Source organism: Colossoma macropomum, unplaced genomic scaffold (assembly GCF_904425465.1).
Source record: "Colossoma macropomum unplaced genomic scaffold, Colossoma_macropomum, whole genome shotgun sequence".
Taxonomy (NCBI): Eukaryota; Metazoa; Chordata; class Actinopteri; order Characiformes; family Serrasalmidae; genus Colossoma; species Colossoma macropomum.
This window is the reverse complement of record NW_023494821.1, coordinates 411,857-434,910: the sequence shown is the minus strand read 5'-3', so window position 1 is coordinate 434,910 and position 23,054 is coordinate 411,857. Positions and strand designations below refer to the sequence as shown.

Sequence of the window (23,054 nt, the reverse complement as noted above, 5' to 3'; positions counted from 1 at the left end):
CAGTCAGAGACATGTCTAGGACTTCCAAAAGGCCTAGAGCAATGTTTTTTTTTCCTCTCCACAAAATTGGTCCCACCCATTGGAAACCAAAATGCGTTGGGTTAATTTCACCATCACTTCCTAATTATGTTAGTGATTAGTCTGACAAGTTACAATAACATTGATGATTTCATTAAATAAAACAGACTAAAAATCACAGATACATATTTTTTTTAATCTCATATAAATCATTAGGCTCTCTTTGAAGGCCTAGAAAGCCTTGAGGCCACTTGTAATACATATGTACCTTAAAAATAAACCTCTGTGTGTGTGAGAAGTTTGACGCACTAGTTACCAGCTAATTAACAAGGCCTTTCCAGAAATATCACTCATTCAAACATGGTAATGTGCCTAATGATGAAAGGTTAAGTTAGAAGCCACCTATTAGCAAAATATAAATCATTTACTGTCAGCAACATTAGTATTGTTGATAAAACTGTTCCTTTAAAAGTTAATCTGGGTATGAACAGGGCAAACACTGCTACCCCTAGCTAACATCATGACAAGACATTAAAACACAATTTGAACATTCCTGAACACTGAAGCTTATCTTCAGACAAGAACGTAACTCAGCCTTCCTTTGCTTGTATTGTTAAAATAAAGGAAAACTCCTTTAACTCTTAAAATCATACCCTAACAAGTCATTAATATTCTGCTTATTTTTTCTATTGAAAATAAAATGTTTTGACTGTTTTCCACTATTACTCACGGTAGTTGAATGATTTATGCTAGGTATAGGTGTATAAAGTACATTAAATGTCCAAAAAGCCCCCCAGAGGGTAATAAAGCCCCCCCAGCTTTGGGATATTGAGCAGTGGAACTAGATTCTCTGGAATGAGCTCTATTCAATACCTTTGGGATGAGTTGGAGCAGAGTTTATCATCTAATCGTCCAACATCAGTATGATCTCATTAATGCTCTCGTATCTGAATGCTATTAAATCCTCACAGCGATGTTCAAAATTCTAATGTAAAGCCTTCTCAGACGAGTAGAGGCTGTTAGTGAGGCAATTATCACCCTTGATTTCAGAGGAAAGGCTGCATGAGCTGGTGTCTACAAACTTTTGGACATATAGGGTCATCCAGACAGTTTAATTCACCGTTGAAAATTCATTTTAGTCTAGGTTTAAGCTTAATCTGGGAAACTGGCCCCTAGTGTGTTTATGTATGAGGTACTATATTTATTAAAGGTTGGAAAAATACCTTTTTAAGGGTTAAGGGATTTCTTAAAGGATACAGTCCTCTAAAAAGAAGCTTTAGTGATTAGCAGTCTTTGTAACTGACCTAAAAGAGAAGAATTACAGCTAAGGGCGCTAGGATGAATCTACAGCCCTGCTGATAAAATACACTACTGCTCAATGGGTGCAATGCTGGGAACCTTCAGTGTGAGGAGAGAGGGAGCAAGAGAGAAGAGAGAGGGAGAGAGAAAGTAAGAGAAAGAGAGAGAGGGAATGAAAGTGTGAGAGTGGGAATTAGAAACCTGAATCTTTTGTAAAAGCAGCAAAGAAAAAAGTGGGAAATGATTTTCTTGTCACATTGTTACATTTCTGCCTATGTTTAACAGCGTTAATTGTTGCGTCAGAAAGACTCGGCCACGTCGTGGCAGCGAGGGTGAGGCTGGGGTTGAGCCCCCTGAGAAAGAGAAGGAGAATGGGGTGAAAAGAAAAAAAGCGGGAGCGAAAGAAAGGATCAGAGGGAGAGAGGTTGGCAGAGATGAGCTTCTGGCACCTTCTACACAGAGCGCATGGTGATGGGTGCCAAAAAAATGGTAGACTAGGCTGCATTCGTTTTCCACCCTCTCTCTCTCTCTCTCTCTCTCTCTCTCTCTGTCTGTCCTCCTTGCCCCCTGCTCTTGCTACAGCGGTCTTTATTAATATACTGTACACTATAAAAAGGATGCACTGAATTTATGCTATTCAAACAAACTACATCAACACAGTTACTGATAAATGTCAGTTAACCAAAGAACAAAGTTGTGTTGATGTAATACACTTTGTTCATGATAAATTAAGATATACATTTGAATCAAGTCATTTCAGTGCATCTTTTCTTCAGTGTGTACTTTAATGAGCCCAGTCTACAGTCCTCCAAACATCAACTGGGGAAAAAAGTATAGCATTTATAGCTTTGGTACAGTAGACAAGTATGTATGTGTGTGTGGGAGAGGGAACATCTAATGGTTGTGTGTCAGACTGTAATTGCTCTTAAGTAGAACAGACTGCCTGGTATTTGTGTTTCAGTGATGGTATGAGAACATAATTACCAGATGTGTGTGTGGAAGTATGTGTGTGCCCTGTGAGGGTGTATGTTTATGAGACAGACGATTTTACTTGAACTGATAGAGAAGTCAATTTACACTGAGAAAGACAGTACTGCTTTCTCAACACCTCCAATCTCTCTCTTCAGTCATTATATTATATTATATTATATTATATAATTGCTGCTGTCGGACGAAAACCTCCTATATCCATTTTTGTTGTTTTTCAGTTTTTGACATAAATGAAAAATTGAAAATACCTACTGTCCTTTACATTGTGTGTAAATGTCAAGATTAATGGACCAAAAGAAATGGCCCAAAATGACTTGGAAAAATGTCTGGTTCCATTGACTTACATTAAAAGTAGAGTAGGTTTTTTTCCTTCTCCTGTAAAGTTGCCACGTTGGAGATACGAGGTTTTGCTCCGACAGCCATGTTATATTACATTATATTATAATTATTGATCAAAGGACCCATATTCTATAATTTCCTTGCATTTTATTTTCCCCCATGAAGTCAGGTTATTATGTTTTTTGTTGTTTTATGTTCCAAATGTAGTCATTATCAGTCTTTATCCTTTAGAATTAAACCGGCTATTATTGTTACTCTGCCTTTATGACTGATACACACAGTAAACTGACCACCCCTGGTCAAATTAGATGTTGATTTTCTATGCAATAAGTTAAAATACCCTCTACATGTCCAAACCTAAATATAGCATTTTCTGCGAATTTTAGCACACAGTTTCCATTTAAAAATAAAACATCAAATATAAAATGTGCCATAACTTTTGCACAGGCCACATTTCATGTTGACAAAGTTTGTTGTCTGTAAAAGATTTGTACATATTTTCACTTAGAAAATCAACAAAACGTAATCAGACCAGGGATGCCCCAACTTTCATATGACTTTGTGTACATAACCTCTGTTCTGATTGGCTGCCTTGTAATATGCCTTTTTTCAAAAATGAGTCTAGCCATAAACATCCCTTATAATTTCAGCGTGCTTGGGTGGAGCTAAACTGCAGTAAAATAGAAAGGAAGATATATGTAAATTCATTTATTTCCATGACATTACAACATTTAACACGCCACATCTAATTCTTTATTTTCATAAAACCAAGGAAAATATACATATTTTTCATGATATCAGCCCTTTAAGGCAGAAAACATTCTGTGTATATGACAATTGTGTCAATTCATCAATAAATAAAACAATACGCTGAATGTAATCTTCGTATTGTACAGTTATTAATCTTAGACTTACTATTCAGTAGCTACTGTGAAACAGTAACATAATGAGTGAGGAACTGAACTGTATGCCCACATACAGGCCCATATACATTAACTAACAATACGAAAAGAAAGCATACATATACAACAATGCCACCCCCGCCCCGCCACCTCTACCCCTACACGCATACCTTTTTTCCCAGCTTCATATTTTCCTCATAAAGTTTGAAACCCTCACCACACTGTTTATGTTCTTGGCACCTGGTGTAAAGCATTTGCAGGTTTAACAGTCCTTTGTTTGCACTTTCTCAAACCTATAAATTGCAGTCAGTTAGGACGAAGCAGCGTGAACATGCAAGCCTGGATTAAATAGATGAAATAAAACGTAAAATAAGGAACACACACATTAATTAGAAGTGACTGTTTAGACAGGAACAAATAACTGTACTTAAATACCACCTAGCTAACGTAAGACTCAATACCTAATGAAACAAATTACATTTAAGATGCAGTTAAATGCATCGACTGCCTGCAAATAAAAATACCAAACAAAACAAACTGCTGACATAAAGAACACTTGGAAAGATGATTTCAGCTGCTGAAATCACACCTTTGTTTTACTTTCTTTGTGGTTCTGAGAGAAAGAAAGGTGGTCTGAAACTACCAGCAAAGACGAAGGAGACCCAACAGAGACCCACAACGGAGAGGAATCTAAAACACATTAAACTGGAGGAGAAGGAGAGAGACAGTGAAAAAGAAAGAAAGAAAGAAAGAAGAAAGAAAGAGTGAGAGACAGTGAAAAAAGAAAGAAAGAAAGAAAAAGAAAGAAAGAGTAAGAGGGAGTGAGAGCGAAAGAAAGAAAAGAAACAAAGAAACAAAGAAAGAATGTAAGAAAGAAGAGTGAGTGGGAATGAGAGACAGTGAGAAAAGAAAGAAAGAAAGAAAGAAAGAAAGAAAGATTGAAGAGTGAGTGGGAATGAGAGAGAGTAAGAAAAGAAAGAAAGAAAAAAGAAGAGTGACCAGGAGTGAGAGACAGTGAGAAAAGAAAGAAAGAAAGAAAGAAAGAAGAGTGAGTGGGAATGAGAGAAAGTGAGAAAAGAAAGAAAGAAAGAAAAAAAGAAAGAAAGAAGAGTGAGCAGGAATGAGAGACTGTGAGAAAAGAAAGAAAGAATGAAAGAAAGAAGAAGAGTGAGCGGGAGTGAAAGACAGTGGGAAAAGAAAGGAAGAAAGAAAGACGGAGAAAGAGAGGGGAGAAAGAAAGGTAGAAAGAGAGGAAAGAAAAATGAGAGAAAGAAGATGGAGAGACAAAGAGAGAGGGCACTTGGAGGAGTAGAGCAGAGGAAAGGAAATTAAAAAGTGCTAAATACACTGGCAGGGAGTGAATGACGCCGAGGCTAGAATAATCTCTTTAGCAGCCAAGCTCACGCCAGAACCCCTCCGCATCACAACAAAGACCCCGACCCATCTCAACACTCCGAACATCATTTAAATGCCGTTATATATGTCACCCTCTAAAGCTTTAGTCCATTAGTGCAACTATATATTATATGTTTAAAATAGGCTGCACAATATATCATACATTACCCTTTATTGTCATCGTTTACAATGCTGATCGTTTACAATTCAAACAAGCCTTTTAATATATGACATATCTTTTCATCGAGTGATGCATCTTGACCAATCACAGATGATCCAGATGAGTTAATGTAGGTATAAAGACACTGACACAGTACAATAAACGGAGAAATAATGCAGGCTGATGTGTCTTCATCAAGGATATCATGTTAAAGATTTGATATGCACCATATTAAGGGTTCAGTAATGCATTTTAACATATCTTAAGTATATCTCGATAACAATATGTAGCAATGCAATCATAACAGTATTTTTCTTTATACGGTGCCTTAGTTCAAAGCCATTGTGCTTGATGTCGACCAGTGAAGCTGGTTGAATAAATAAACCTTTGGATTTGCATTAAAGTGTCCATTTCATGGTAAACAAATTTTTCCTCACTTTTTTGGAATAAAGGAGCTTGATGTAGTAACACTATTCAAGTTTTAAAACCTACTGTTTACTCTCCAGTTCGTACAGTCTAAGCTGCAAAAACAGCCCTGTTTTTGTAACGTAACATTTACACATCATCACTGTCTAAAGAAAACCATGCGTCTCCATTTTTGCCCATTGTTTTGTTTTCTACATCATTTCAACGCACCTGTCCTTCATGTTCTGTGAAAAATTCATGATGAATGGACCAATAGAAATGCTCTAAAATCACTTGGAATAAAACCTCTTTACATTGACTTACATTAAAAGGTCAGGGTGTTTTTGCCCTCTCCTGTAAAGTTACTATTTTGGAGATACTTGTTTTTCTTTGAACAGTGACGCTATATTTGCTCATTCAGCCTACAAATGGTTAGTCCCACCCACTCAAACTGAAGTTACAAGGGGTGTTTCATCCTGGACTGCTTTTCACTCTGACTACAAGGCACAACACAGGGCAGCCAGTGAGAACAGACAATCTGCATACCGTCGCTACCCAAAGATAAACAACTATCTCCAAAACAGCAACTTTACAGGAGAAGGAAAAAACACTCTTATCTTTCAATGTAAGTTAATGTAAAGAGCTTTTATTCCAAGCAATTTTAAAGCATTTCTATTGGTTCATTCATCATGAAATTTTCATACAATGTAAAATACTGTGATGATGAAGAAAATAGAAAATCAACAAAAATGGAGATACATGGTTTTTGTTGGACAGTGACGATATCTGTTTAATTCTCAGGGGTAAAGAGCAAAAAAGGGTAAAAAAGGGTAAAAATGACTGGTTCATATCCACATAAACATCATAAGTGGAGAAAAATAAAGCAGCAGAAAAATGTAAGCCAATGCGCTTTAGTGTCGGTGTGTGAACTTTTCACACGGATCACTTTTTCACCAGGAATTTCCTGGGAAATTGAACAGCACTAACGAGAACGATAAAGACACAACCACAAAAAAACACTAAAGGGGAGCTATTCATGGCTTCACTCACGCTGTGAAACTCAAGCTCTGTGTGTGCGTGTGTGTTTGTATCAGTTTCAGATGCCGGTCGCACTTCTCACTGACATGAAATGGAAACGACTCTCCTGTCGTGTCGCTGTCTGTGCTGCTCCGTGTGTTTTTGTGTACGAGCGTGTGTGTTTGGGCGAGCTGCTCGGAACCCCAGCAGGGTGCAGAGCTGCTGCTCCAGGCTTACAGTGTGCTCCACAGCCAGAGAACAGAAATCTATTCGGGCCTCTCTTTCTGCCTTTGTTGCTCTCTTTTCTAATCTTTTTTGCCATTAATTCTGTGACAGCTCTGATCTCTTTTCAGTGAGGTGATGAAATAAAATTTAAGCTGCAGGGTGATGCGCTTCTGTACAAATGTTCTACATGTAGACCCTTACATACGGCATATATAAAACAAGTCTCATGTACGTGCTTAGAGATACCATATATGAGAGACATTCGTGTTACATATAGGTATTCATATCAACTGGACTGAGCAAATGTATTAAGCCCCTTATATTTACATGGACAGTCAGATTTTTACTCATAAAACACTTACATAAGAACAAACATTAATTAACAAACAGGACATTAATACAGTCAGATGTGATTTTTTTGCATGTGTTTGTTCCAAACCTCTCCTTGTGGCGACTCAGTACTATTTGTAGCTCTCATCCAACGCCTACTTTGGTTAATGAATACTTCTTCATGTCAGATCAGGTGTGCTGGTGATGGAATTTAACAAATCATTGTGATGGCGGGAAGCGTCGAGGAGAAATCTGGAAACTTGGTTCTTCAAATTAACTGATAACATCTCAACTACTTTTTTTTTCAAAAACAAGACATTCTAGTTCATTTTTATTGCATTAATGATATGAAATATATGACTACATATAGCTACTTATATATAAGACATAAAGGACATTTTGTTATTTATATTTATATTTATTTTGTTATTTATATTTATATTTGATATTTATATTCGTCTGAGCAAAATCTCTCCAAAAATAGTAACTTTACACGAGAAGGAAAAAACGTACTTTACTTTGAATGTAAGCCAATGGAACCAGACGTTTTTCTTTTTCCAGGTAATTTTGGGCCATTTTTTTGGTCCATTCATCATGTAATTTACACACAATGTAAAGGGCAACAGGTAATTTTAAAGGAGAAGGTTTTGTCTCTAATATATATATATATATATATATATATATATATATATATATATAAATATATATACATAGGACATCTATGATCCCAGATCCCGGCAATGTATTGAAACAAATGTCTGTGTGTGTATGTGTAATCCACACTGGCTATGTCTTAGACAGACTAAAGCTCCAGCACTCTCACTTTGTCATCTCTCTCTCTCATTATTCTTTCCACCACATTAGTGTGTATATAACGCAATCATACACTAACACACCGTGTGGGTGTTTGTACTGGGCACAGTCACATGCCACTGATCACTTATGGGGGGGGGGAAATGAAAAAAAAATCAAAAACCACAAATCACTTGTGCACTGCTGGTTCAAATGTATCATTTCTTTCAACAACATCAGATATTCTTTGCTGAGTTCTTTCAAGGTGTAGTAATGTAGAAACGAGCTGTTCTCTCTCTCTTAATCGAGTTTCTCTAATTCATTTTCCTGTCTGTATACTGTAATTTCTCTCCCTTTCTCTCTCTCTCTCTCGCTCTCTCTCGCTCCCTCTGGGCTTTACAGCGTTCCAAAATCCGGTTTTGGCACCGGTCGGAACAGTCGAAGAGCAGCGGAGGAAAAATCCTAAAATGGCCGAAGCCGCACATTTCACACCTCCTCAACAGTGTGACTTCAAATTTCCTGTGCGGACGATTTAACAAGAAGCATGTTTAAAATACAGTTTAATAATAACGATAAATCATCAGTAATAAAAAGGCGCACCTTTCCAAGTATGACTAAAAGCCTGGATATACGGACTAATTTGGTCCAAAACTGGTTCGTTACTCTTCCCTGCCTGCTTTCAACAAACGACTCAAACAGGACAGCGAGTAACTGATGGGCTGCAAATGTAATATTTTGATAAAGTAAAAACACTGAAAAAATTACCCCTTAAATGGCCAGGACCCACCGGTGGGCCCAAAGTGTTATTACACACTTCTATAACCCAAGAATAACTCAGCCAGTTTGCACTGACGTTCCTGTAGCTACTGAATAATAAGCCTTAGTAGGTAATAAGCCTGGATTTAAGGGGTTAAAAGTGATTACATTTGTTTTCATCTCCAAAACATAAAGACCTCTCTAACATACCGAACATTTTAACCCGTTAATGCCCATTTCTGACATTTTACCTTTGCTTAGGTTTATATGTTCTCCAGGCAGAAATCTAAACAAATGATCATATTACATTATTACAGACTCACTCTGATCTTCAATCTAACTTCAATCTAGCAAATCTATACCTGCACATATAGACTGACATCTTGCACATCTTCTATCCATATCTAGCTGTTTTTTCAGGGATGTTTTTTCAAGGAAATAACATCAACATGCTTTAATGTTTAGCAGAAAAAAGGACAATTTGAATTATTGAAAGTCAGAGGAAACAAAACAAAGCAGACTCTTGCCACTAACAGTGGACCCTCACTCTCAAAGAGTAAATATAACTCTGAGGTCCATCCATGACCCCCCCCCCATACAAACACACACCACACACACTGGCTTCTCTGATACCCTTTTATATCTTATTATACATGAACTGGTTTGGTTTTGTCTGTGATTTGAGACTGAATGTGAAAGAGTTATTGTTAAGAAGGCAAAGAGCAAAGTTTAGTATGAGAAAGAAATGAAAAAGTGTGTAAAAAGTGCCTTTTTGGGAAGAAAGAAAAGAGTGCAGCGTTAAAATTTGAGAGCGAGGCCGAAAGAGCTCCCGCCGCAGCAGCGTACGCTCATAAACACACACACACACACACACACAAAGCTGGAGTAAGAAGCATCTTCCCACACCAAAGGCGCTGAGGTTGTGCCAAACAGAACAATTGCAGTCACAGCTCCCTGTCGCTATCTTTCTCTCTCTTTCTCTTTATCGTTCTCTCTCTCTCTCTTTCTCTCTCGCTGGCACACAAAAGACGCTGAGGGGCGCTCGCTGTGCGAGACTGACAATGAAGGCCGCGTTTAGCGGCGCTAAACAAAATGTTTACAAAGGAAATAAACAATTGCGATGACGGAGAGCAGAGCCAACAAACAAACAAAAGTAACCGCGTCGTTCAGCATTCAAAAATGCGCAAGTCACTCACTCGCCAACAAAAACAAAACAAAAAAACTCACGCTCATGCTTTCTTTTTTCTTTACCAGCTCACAAAAACACACGTTCAGACACTCGAGTATAAAAAATTACGAATAAATAAAACAAAACCACATGTGAATATTATTCTGGTTGTAGTTTATCAGGTGTTAAGCGCAAAAAACGAAACAGATAAAACAGAGGGGAAAGCAGACGACTTATCGGGACTTCATGAAGAAAATAAATGAAAACAATTAAAATAATCACACCCACACAGATACAGAATACAAGTGTGGCCTGCACAGTAAGGCCTGTCTCTGTGAGTGTGTGTGTGTGTGGCTGGTGTTGAGGAGTTGTTGGCACGGCGTTCAGGCAGGCCCTGGGGTCCCGCATGGCTGCCCGCGGGGTGCCAGCCTCGGCCGCGGCTATTTGGAGGCCGATAAAAGCAGCGGGGGCGCGCTGGATTAGCCCGATAAGATAAGAGAGAGCGCGGTGGCGGCTAACATTCTGAACGGGCAGCACACCGGCCAGCCCTGCTGCCGGCTACAGAGAGAGACAGCAAGAAAGATAGAGAGAGAGAGAAAGAGAGAGAGAGAAAGATAGATTGGCAGGCATGGTATGGGCACCGCCGTGGGTAAGTGTTAAATGAAACCAGCCCGAAAGCTGAGCCGCTACAGTGTTTAAGTCCGGCTCGAGCCGTACAGAACCACAATAATGGCTTAATGACACAGCCACAATGAGCTCATTGTCCTTCTCTACGTGTAATGATTAAGGCCCCAATTGTGATGCAATGGCTCCAACAGAAAAAAACACTATCCAATATTCTAGAATTTTCTAGAAGAAAGCTCTAGAATGTTTGGGTTTCTTTTTGATTTGAGTCCTAAATTCAAATTTAAATTCAAATTCGATGCGTAGAATTCCATTTCAGCACATTTGGAACAGAATACAAAGCATCACAATGAATGAAAAGTCCCCTGTGAAACATACACTATAATTACATCAGCTGCCATTCATTAACTATCATCTGACAGCACAACTGAACTGATTAAGAAACCTATGAGTGCTTAAAAGACACGAGAATATCAATTTCACTAACATTTCTATTTAGATATAATTATGAACCATCCCTGGGTAAGAGCCTGCATTATATGATGGTTCTAATATGGTCTAAAGATATGAAACAAATGGAAATGGCAGTGCATTTAATACTAATAGTATTGTTGGACAGATGTTTACAATTGACTGATATTTCAAACCTGTATTGACAGTGTATTTATTGTACTCCAGAAGAACGCAATGTCTAGGCTACGCTGGGTTATTGTGTTTTCATTTAACTCATTTCACTGCATTTGTAACCCTAAAGAAATAAACGTTAGATTTCTCTGTAATGCGAATAAAGATGGATTTATATTTATTTCAATGTTTATATCAGCATCAGCCGCTATGTACAGGAAGAATTTTGGATACTGGCATCGGCCCACGCTTCCCATATCAGTGCAGCCCCCAAAAGAATGAATTCTCATAATTTATTATGAGAGAAAAAAAAAAGATGGAATCAGATCCACACAGTTACTGCCACATAGAGGATTTCAAACCAGCGACAACACCGAAGCGGAGTTGGTTCCAGTCATAATGAGAGAGTGTATTTGGCCACCGAGAGTGTGTGTGTCCGTCTGCGCGCGTGTGTTGAGACAGTGTTTGGCGGTGAACGTGAGCGGTGATATTTGGCTGTGAACGTTTGAGACCACACCAGAGTCTACACACACATTTCCCAAACACACTGCCAATGAGATAGTGGGCCGCGACTGAGAGACTGGCCACTTACTACACACAACACAGCGCTATCACGCCAAGTACAACAGCATGCTCACTCACACACACACACATGCAGTGCATACTTGGAAAAACCTCATTGAAAAACACACTGTCAGTAGTGTCGTTACTCCGGCTTCTGAAGTGCTCTGTTTTCATCATACTTAATCCCATAATAACAAAACTCTGTCTGATTTTCTCCACGATAATCCATATTACAGTATCTTCTCATTTTAAACCGGCAAAATTACACGTTATCTTCAACTGAAATGCAAAATAAAACAACACACCGTAGTGTGTGATGTGACTGGATACAGTCAGTGTGGCAAAAAACTGACCACAGCCATTCATGGGCACAGACACATGATCGCTGTCACATCAAAACCTCAGTTGTCTTGTTCATTGTTCTGTTTTCTTGCAACTTGAAAACACCAGATGGCTCTTACACTGTCTGAACATCATCACGAAATGGTAAAAAATAACTTGGAATAAAATCTTTTTAAATGAAAACCCATAAAAACGTAATTATTATTTATTTATTTATTTAGGCTTCTCCTATAAATCAACCATTTCAGTTAGGAGGTTTTGTTATGACAGCAATTATATATCTTAATACATGTGTCTGTGTACATTTATATATATATATATATATACTATTTATATATTATATATATATATACAATGTATGCAGAAAAGAGAGATAAAGGCACCAGAGTTAAAATCTAATCTAACCTCTTTTGACCTTAATTTAACCTGGCGCTGGGCAATATATTGTATATACTATAATACTAACATACCATGATGTTTTCCAGTTTTAGCAATATAATATATAATATAATATTAGATAATGAGCAATATTTCCATTATAGAATGATCATAAAACAGCTGTGTCCCTGTTGCCGATTTTTAAATCTATTTCGTACATTTTACTAATTTCACTCATGGCATCCCGGATCTAACAGTCAACTGAAAGAAGGATCAGATTAATCCCTTAAAAGGCCAGGGCCCACCAGCAGGCCCAACGTTTTATTACACACTTCTGTAACCTAAGAATAGCTCAACGAGTTTGAATTGAAGTCCCTGTAGAAATAAAAAGCATTAGTATGTAATAAACCTGGGATTTTGAAGGGGTTTAAATCCATACATGTAAGTAAATAGTAAGTTTCCTTTCTGTGAATGTAATTTGTGTCTGCTTAGCATTTATAATCCTGTGTAAAGTTCCCTTCGGTGTAACCTGAAGAGAACAAAACGGTCCAGTCAAACAAGCTGCATCAGGTTTTGTAAGACATTCTTTTAGGATGGGTTTATTAACTTTATAAATGTAATATAATTGGAAATATTGCGATACTGAATTTTATAAATATCGCCCAGCCCTAATTTAACTTAACATGACAACTATCAGTCGACAGTCTATGCACATTCGGTCATTCCTGTACTCACCTGGCGAGTGGACAAAGTAGGCCAGGTAGAGGTCCAGCTCTTTGACAGAGACGCCGATGTGGTGCGGCTGGACGCAGAGGGTGGGGTTGGAGCACTGAGGCGACTTCACCAGCCGCTCTCCGTCCGTGCTTTCCAGCGGGCTGCCCTTGAACAGGATGACCATGACCAGGTCCAGCCTCCACACCTTGTCGGCCTGTCGGAGGCAGTCGATGCGCCTCATCTTGCCCTTCTGGTCCGGGTTGGAGAGCACGCAGCACGGCGGCTTTTTGCCCGTCACGCTGAGCACAAAGTCCTCGCGGAACTCGGGCCGGATGTCCTTGCGGAGCTTGGCCAGCAGGCGTGAGGCCCACTTCTGCTTTATTTCAGGCTTTTCTCCTAAAAGCTCATCTTTCACGGCGCGCTCCTCATCCTTGGACATGCGCTTCTCGTGCTTTTTGAAGTACTTGCGCTTGCGCGCCTGAAGGTTGAACCAGGTGTAGGAGAAGGCGCGCACGTGCGGCAGGAGCGCCTCGATGAAGGGATGGAACTCATCCTGGAAGGAAAGGGAAGGAGAGAGAGAGATGGAGGGGGGGAAAGGGAGAGGGAAAGAGGAAGAAGAAGAGGAGGAGGGATGGAGAGAAGGCGTTAGCATTGTGGTAAACTGGAAACGGAGGAGAGCAAAACTGGGTTTATGTTGCCCGTGCCGCCATGGATACGGACTGAGCGAGCGTGGGGGAGAGGCATGAACACACACACAGACACACACACACATGGGCACACACAAACAATGGTACTGTGCACCCTACTTGCATTTCTGCTTCGTGATTCATGATTAAAAAAGTTACATATTCCATCGTCTAACCAGTGAAATATTTTTGATAGATTTTTTTCCTTGTTTATAGAAGAAAAAAGTAAAATTACAAATTATATTATTGCAAGAGCTGAACTAAGTGGCTTATGCTCAACAAAAATGTATAAATCACTGAAAGAAACATGCTGGCCTCTTAAACTCACATGGAACAGCATTAAAAAAATATATGAATTACATTATTAACAAATAAGCAGATGAAATAGCTGCTCTGTCGGCTCTGGGGTTGAGCATCTTAAAGGTTTTTCCATATAAAATGCTCATATAAATTAAATTGTTCATTACAAATGTGTCATTTTCTACCTTTTAATGCTATAATGATACTTCCTTAATAAGAGATTTGTCTTAATTCTATGTAGATCACCCAAAACAGTTTATAGTGAAAGATTTTAAGCTACCATCAATAAATTCTCTTTGTTTATGTTGTTTTTGGTCTTCTGTTTCAACCTGAACACATTTCAAAACTGTATTTTTGATAATGTCCCAATAAGGTCAGCACTGATCTGTAGTGTCAGGTGTTTTTCATGAAATGTCTCAAAGTCTGTGCCCCATTTAAAGCCGCTGTTATTGAATTAAAGGGCGACACGGCGAATAACACAGTCAGGCAAGCGCCTTCTAGTACTTTCCAACTTTTTACGTGCAACACATTTCACCACAACACTGCACAATCACAAAACAAACGCAGGCAAGACGTGCAACACAAAGAAAAAAAGAGCAGAAAATGTCGGTAGTTACCATTTTGCACTTTCATCATAAACTGCACTGCGACTTGAGAATAAACAAAAATGGAAAAGCCAAGCGGTTCCTCTCCTTTCTCTAGTCAACACCACATGTCCTAATGATTGCTACACTGAGCCATAAAATAGCCCTAAAAATCACGCTGTTAGGAGAAGAAAAAAAGAGAGGAAAAAAAAGTCAAACTGAATTTCAAAGTGAATTTCTTATGGAAAGGAAATTAAAAATAAAATTTTAATATGCAAAAACCAAAAGAATAGAAAGCAAGAAAAGAAGTTTACAAAAAAATAACAAGTCTACGTCTGTGTCTTTGTCAGTTCAGACACAAAAAAATAAAAAAAGAACTGTGCACAAGAAAAGTAGAGAGAGAAATAAAGAGGCTTGCAATCACAAAAAAACAATAACGTAAAAAAAATGCAGGAGTGCCGCAAGAAGGAGAAAAAATGTTTGGCAAAAGTGATGTCTGTTCAGATCTCTGCATTCGACTCATAGAGAAAAGAGAGAGAAAAGAGAGAGAGAGAGAGAGAGGAAGAGAGGGAGAGCAGCAGAGAAAGAGAAGGGGTGAGAGAGGAAGAGAGGGAGAGCGACAGAGAAAGAGAAGGGGTGAGAGAGAAAGAGAAGAGAAGAGAAGAGAGAGGGGACGACAACAAGGAGGGGGGTAGCGAGGAGCGAATGGAGAGCCGGAAGAAAAAAAACAAAAAACAAAAAAGAGAGAGAACAGAGGACCGAATCAATGTTGGATGAGCGCGCGTACGACCGCTGGCAAACCCGCCTGACGCTTCTCTTTTCCCCCTTTTTTCTCTCCAACTCACTCACTCACTCTCTCTCTCTTCCTCTCAGCGTTCTTTTCCTCACCATCGCCCGCGAGTGTGCCAGCGCCAGCCTGAACCCACCTATTTGGCACAGAGTTGCCCAATATGCTCAACCAATACGCACGCTTCAAGAACTGAATGGGTGGGAGAGAAAGAGAGAGAGAGAGAGAGAGAGAGATAGAGAGAGAGAGGGAGGGAGGGCTGGATGTGAATCAGTCCGTGGGCTGGCTCTTCACTTTGCCAAATTAGCAACTTCCTAGCTAGCGAGTGCAACTGCAGATTCCAGGACCAATCAGCTGCTTCGGCTAGGTTCTAACTCCGCCCCCAGGCACCTCCAAAACCTGCTCTAACCCACAGCCCCCCCAAAACACTTTATACCCACATTCACACATAGAAAAGAGTGCAGCTTTGAATTTACTTGATTCAAATAAGTGCATCATTTCCACATGAATAACATACATTACATCAACACAATAACGGCCAAAGCAAGTGAACTGAAAGACAGTAATGGCAGTGATGTAATATTAATATGCAATTCATTTGGAAATGATGTATAATTCAACGGCATCACATTAGTTTCAGTGCACATACCTTAATCTACGCTGTGGCCAACACACTCAACATACTCATCAGCATCAAGCCAGACACACACACACACACACACACGCACGCACACACACACGCACATAGTCCTGTCATCCAAAACTCACCCCCTTCTTTTCTTATCCCTCTACCCCACTCTCTCTCTCAAATCATGTTCTCCCTCCATCCCTCTCATTCACCCTCTATCTCTTCTCCCTTTCCCTCTCTCCATCCTTCCCCATCCCTCCTTCATTCTCTCCTTCTCTCTCTCTCTCTCTCTCTCTCTCCCTCTCTCTGCAAGCCTTGGCATGGAGTCCTGTGTGAACACACAGGGCTGAAATCCCTGCAGACCCTCCAAACCAGCAGCTGCCATCAGACCCACCACACAAACAAAGAAGGAGGGAGACACATATTCCTCACCAATACAGCCACACACACACACACACACACACACACACTCTACATCTCTTTATGTCTCTGTCTGTGCAACAGAGTCTAATACATATGAAATAAAGACACATACGTTTGGAGTGATGTTTTATATATGCTCTCAGGAAAAAACCCTTAAAAGTACGTCTTGAGTGCAGTTAGGGAACATATTTGTACTACATTCAGTTGCTGTTATTATTTGTTTTGAGTTGCACTGACTCCATGCACCCAGTATTGAATTAAGAAAAAGTAAAATATGTCTCTTTTCTCTGGGTAAGTGAAGACAGTGTACCTTTCAAAACCATTTAAAGGGGGATTTCTGTTCATTTTTCAAAATTTCTGTATAATTAAATTGTTAACATGTAAACAAAGTCTTTCAGAGTGGTTCGGTGTGAAATGCTCGTTCTACAGAAACCTGCTGAGTCAGAACTGTTCACAGTGGTGGTGATAGGAACCAGACGTCTGAAGTGTGTGATGCCTCCTAAAGCTACTTATTATTACATGAGAAGGATATGAGTGCTGTCACTGATGTCTGGAACATTGTTTTATGATAGTTCTGTAATACTGGCGGAGACATATAAGCATTGCCAAGCAAGCCAAGTTCACTGGATATTTTGCGTAGTATACAAAAAAAAAATGGTAACTTTACAGGAGAAGGAAAACACATACTTTACTTTCAATGTAAGTCAATGGCACCAGACTTTTTTTAGAGTAATTTTGGGCCATTTCTTTTGCTCTATTCTTCTAATTTACACACAGTGTAAAGAACAGTAGGTAGTTTCAAATTATATCAAAAACTGAAAAACAACAAAAATAGAGATACTAAGTTTTGGTCCAACAGCAGTGATATACTTTGTAGACATTGAGACATTTTGTTCATATCACCACCACTGTAAAGAAATCTGAGCAGGTAAACTTCTCCACAAATAACTATTTCACATCAAACGACTTTTACAACTTAACCACTGAATTATGCAGAAAGTTTGTGAAATTGGTGGCACTCCCCCTTAAGGTAAACAATTAGACCTTAAAGATCATGTTGTACCTTTGAGGGTACATTTAGACGTGGTAGACGAAGTATAATAGCTTTTTTTGACGGAGTATATACTGATATACATATACAGTACAGTGCAAAATTACAATTTGAACTGCTATTTTTCTAGGTAGTATTTGTTTATTTGCTCAGAAAAAGACTAACATTAGAATAATATTAGAATAAACACAAAGAATATTACTATAGAAATATAAATAGCAATTTATATATGTCAGCATGGTTGCTTACCCATTTGCAAACCTCTACTCGTGACAACCTAACATTATTTGTAGCTTTGATCCAATACTTGGTTCAGTTAACACTACATTAAATTAAATCAGGTTTGCTTTAATACATGGAATTTAACAGATCTATGTGACGATGGGGGGGCATTAAGGAGAAAACAGAACCTAAGCTGTGCCATTCTATGCACAAGGCTTCAACTACCTTTCTTAAAAGCAGAAATTCATGTTTTCTTGTATTTTTTCTAAATGTAGTGTTTTTTACAGACAAAGACACATTTATTGCTAATAAATAAACGGTTTTGAACTTAAAGACCCTTCACTATTCATATATAGACCCACACACACACACACACATGGTCCAAAAACACTCAGAACAAAATCTTATTACATTAAAGTAAATTAAAAGGTAAGAATGTTTATGTCCTCTTCCTCTCCTGTAAAGTTATACTTATTATTGCTTTTCATTTTATTTTCATTTTTAATTATTTGTTACTTTGATATGCTGTTTGCTACGGTCTACTGGCCTTTTTTTCCCTTGCTCTTTTTGCCATTTGCCATTTTTGGTCACATTAACAAAGCACAAATCTCCATTATCAGTGACCCGATGATCCACCAGGCAAATCGCTAGCATGAGCGGACTCAAATCGGGAGATCTAATCTAGCTAAATCCCCGCAACGAGTTTAAGCAGCATATGCCGTGCTCCCAGGGTGCCACCGCACCTCGGGGCAAAAAGCCACAAAGAGGAGGGCAGTCCAATCAAACACAGGGTCTAGAGTAATTAAAAAACTCCTCCTGGGTCTTCTACTCCACTTTTTAACCTCTAAAAACCTGGGAAAATAAACATGGCTATGCACAGACTGATAGAAGATAGACAATTGTTCCCTGTATGTAACTCCTACAATCTTACAGTTAAACACTACAGGCTTACAGTTCATTTTTAAAGGTACATTGGTTTAGCAGAACCCTGTTAACACAGGTGAATTTACAGTGCAGTTAAATATGACAACTGTTTGTCTCTGTGTTTAATTTACCTTTAAATTTCAACTCATTCTGTCAACCAAAACCTTTAGCTGAACTGATGAAACTTTAAAAGGGAGGTGCAGAAACAACCACACTAAATGATATTAAGCAAATTATATTTATTTATTTATTTTAATGTTTGCTTATTCTCAGAAGGCCAGTTCTATCCTATATCAGACTTTACTGTTACAGTATTGCAAGGAAATAAAATTAGCCTTATTAATGCACGTGAGTTTAGGGATAGGTGATGAAACAAAAATAAAACATCATGATATTTAGACATTTTCATGAAATACAATATATCATAATATTACATAATATCACATGTACATATCAATACATTTTGGTTTAGGGTTAGAGGTTCAGAAGTTGGATCTGACAAAATGCAACAGCAGTGTCACATTTTAAAAAGGCTATGAAAAACTATGATATTTTAAACTAAGCTTTTTCAAAAATAAAATTACATAAAACCTTGTGTCTACATTTTTGTCGTTTTTCTGTTTCTGACATAATTTGAAAATGTCTGTTGCCCTTTACATTATGTGTAAATTTCATGATGAATGGACCAAAAGAAACGGCCCAAAATGACTTGGAAAAAAATCTGGTTCAATTGACTTACATTGAAAGTAAAATATATTTTTTCCTTCTCCTGTAAAGTTACCATTTTGGAGATACGAGGTTTTGTTCCGACAGCAGCGAACTGTTAATTATTTATCATTTATGATACATACAGTTGTCCAGAGCTCTAGAATAAAGCAGCGTTATACAATAAAGCAGCTCTCTAGAACTACTGTTGATTCCCATGATATACTCAGAAAAGCATAATGATGACATATTGTCTTATAGCCCCATTAAAGGGAGGTATTTCATCCTGTAGACAATATATGTGGAGTTAAAAACCTTAAACTCTAACTTCAAAAAAACACCAGTTCTCATGCACTGCTGTGATTCTGCTGTGCATGCTCAATTCTCCCACAGTTCAAGTGTATCTCTCACATTCAAACTCTTAATAAACAAAGGGCCATCTTATCTCAGAGAGACACTCGCCTGTCGACACTAGTGACCTTTGTTTTTCAGCAGGAGCTAAGGGTGTTTTTTATCCAACACAACAGAAAAAGTGAGAATGCAAAACAGATAAAAGTTTAAGCAGAAAAGGAAAAGAGGAAAATACAGCACGAAAGGCTTATTCGCCCCGCTGCCTGCTTCCCCTGTCTGTGTGTGTGTGTGTGCCGTGTCGCCTGCCAGAAACGGAGTAAAAAATCATGTGGGTGGCTTGGCTGAAGGGGCAGGGGGGTACACTCGACAGCTCGCTTTTAGTAGCACAACTGCCAAAATCTTCACACTTTTTTGTTGTTGCATTCTTGTATTTATGAATAAGACAGTTGAACGAATGCAAATGGCAATTCTGAACAATTCGAGACGTCCTTGAATCGGGCCTGCGAAAAAGCTGTAGGCCCTTACAGCTCAAAAACAATTCAATGCTTTAATTCTTAAAATGCCAAACTGCTTCTATGGTAGTAACTTTACGTCTGTAGCGCTGACTAAAAAAGCCTATGCTTGGATTTAAATTACAACTGAACATAGCATAAGTTCATTTATAGTTCATGTACTGTATAAATATACACATAAGCAATGCAATGGCTAATTAGTCATTTAGGCCTATTTTGTTTTTGTGATTAAATGTTTATTGTCTTCTAAACAAGTCTTTACAAAGGATAACTTAAAGTGGGGGGCTGGTGGCCTTAACTTACTACAAAACTCAATTTACTATGATGAGGAAAAATCTCACAGAACTTGTTCTGATTGGTCTGATGTGATGAAAATTCACATAATCATGCTACAGATGATTATTTGTAATATGAATACTTTTATTAATAATCACATTTAGTTTTGGTTAAAAATCAGCAGTCCCTTAAGACTGTGCTTAATTTTTCATTTTAAATTCAGTCTTATGCGACTGATGTTTTTTTTTTTTAATCTAAATATGATTGTTAATAAAAGTATCAAAAAGTAAGGTTTTAGCTACACATGGTGAGATCAGTTTGAAAATAAATGCTCAGGAAAGGTCAGACAACATACAGAGCAATGAAAATTCAAAATATAACATTTCAGATATGGACAACAATGGATTAAATGTACATCTCACCCATGACACAACACCTGTACTGTTTTAGGACCTGCTTTATTTAGTCTAGCAATTGTGCATTCTAGATACACTATTTTATAGAAAGCAGGTTTCCACTAAGGAACGTAAGGAGAGGTTAGGAGCACACCCTGATTGCAGGATTGTCTTTTTAGCAGCTTTAAAACCAGCAGTTAACTGAGTGTAAAGGCTGAATTATTATTCACAAGGTCCAGGCATAGAGATTATATTCCCCAGTCAAAAGTAAAAAAAAATAAAATGATATAGATTTGTCGACAAATTGCCAAAAATCTGAATTAAGAGGACGGCTTTATAATATATGCAAAATTGGTAACAGAAATGAGTGGTAATTAGAAATGAAACGCATTTTATAGTGTCTAAACGGTGCAGCATGAATAATCTGAATAATCTTATAATGAATTAGCTGTGACATTTTTTTTTCCAGAAATGTTTGGGAGGTTTGTCATATTCTGTGCCTCAAATATGCTTATTAAAAAGTGTTTTCGGCGCCATTCATGTATAAACACGGTATGCAGATACACGACACCCCCCAAAAAGATACTAAATTGTCACTGGAGTGTAACCCTCAAAGGTGCGTCTTCAGTACCTTATGGAACATAATTCCATCTCCATTAAAATGAGATTTTCTAAGTTGTATTGACTCCATGACCACATTTTTCGTCGAGTCGAGAGAAAAAAAGTTCCACAAGTAACGTTACGACAGAGCGATGTGAAAAATAAAATGAAGGAGGGTTGGCGGAGGGGAAAAAACGACACAGCGGGGGCCCGTAAACGGTTGTCCGTTACCTTGGCCTTCTTCCTGCACCGTTCACACGGAAAATCCTATTTTTCTTTTCTCTTTTCAGAGAAAAAGTCAGACAAACAGCTCCTCTCTGACTGAACAGCTCAGCGAGCGGGAAGGGGGAAAAAAAACTTTCCCGCGCTTGCAGAACTGGAATCCGCGCGCGCCTCCTCGGCGTTCTGGAACGTTCTGACTGGAACGTTGGACAATTTAAACCTTCTACATTTATATTCTGCATTATTATTCTCTGAATTATTTCTTCGACTATTTCTTCTAATGACCTGACGACGCTGAGGCCTAACGGCGCAAAGCTGCCAGCTCATTGGTGAATTTTCCCTCTCTGGTGGAGTCTAAACCAGCATAAAACACAATAAACCCCGTAATTAGACCTATATTTCACAACAATGTTTTGGCTATAGCATTTTCCTCCTTCTCCAACCGAGCTAAGAGCTAAACACAGCATATTTTCCTCACGTTCACAAATACAAAGGGCCCTAGCGTTGCTACAGGCCTGCAGCCCACGCCTATTCACAACTGCTTTATAATTTACAACAGACCCGAGCATAAAATCCACAAAATTGGCCATAATGCGAAATTTACAGAAACGAATGATAAAAAAAACATATTAATTAATTATACATATATGACTTGACAAGATGGCTTTGCTTTGGTTTATGTGAGGAAAAAAATGCTTAATGTCCTTCTTAGAAGATACCTTTTTTACCTCCCAGCCATAAAATAGTCGACAACCTGTTCACATAAACCCGTGAGCTCAGGCTATAACCCTGTGATAATTAGGCCTATAAACAGATTTATGTGTCAAGGTCTCGAAATGGATAGTCTGTCATATTAAGCCAGTTGGAGGGATATTAATGCATTCACCGGTTTTATTTTAGGCTATTTGACTTCATAGAGTTTAACGTCCACTTACAATGAACAGAGTGAACAATGGGGGCCTACAGACCGAGCTAACCTGGCCTGGCGGGGAGGAAAGATGTTTTTCATCAGCAGTTATTTACTACAATTTACAGAACACAAACATGCAAGTAAAACTATTTAATATTTTTGACCTTCTGGATAAATGTTTTTCGTATCCATAACCTACTGGGGAGAAACGAGTTTATTTTCCAGTTTGTTTGCCCCAAAATTAGAAAGCGTCAAAATCAATAATCCTCACGGTGTGGAAATTTTTTTCTACGACATATTTTAAGTTTACTACAGGCTAATTGAGCAGGATGTTCCGAGTTTTAAGATAGCTAATAGTTTGTCATTCAAAACAAGCGCTAAGACTGAAATGTAGAATCAGCATAAAGCAATGCATGCGTAGAAAAGACAGGGTGAA

General features: G+C 38.4%; 1 protein-coding gene across 8 annotated transcripts in view; it reads right to left on the bottom strand.

The window, feature by feature from the left end:
• Window positions 1-23,054, bottom strand: part of nfixa (nuclear factor I/Xa) — a 168,256-nt gene that overhangs the window by 94,692 nt on the left and 50,510 nt on the right. For all 8 annotated transcript variants that reach the window (XM_036560321.1, XM_036560326.1, XM_036560325.1 and 5 more), the window contains one exon: window positions 13,064-13,595. In XM_036560321.1, coding sequence (XP_036416214.1) covers window positions 13,064-13,595 — 532 coding nt within the window. The remainder of the gene's footprint in view (window positions 1-13,063; window positions 13,596-23,054) is intronic.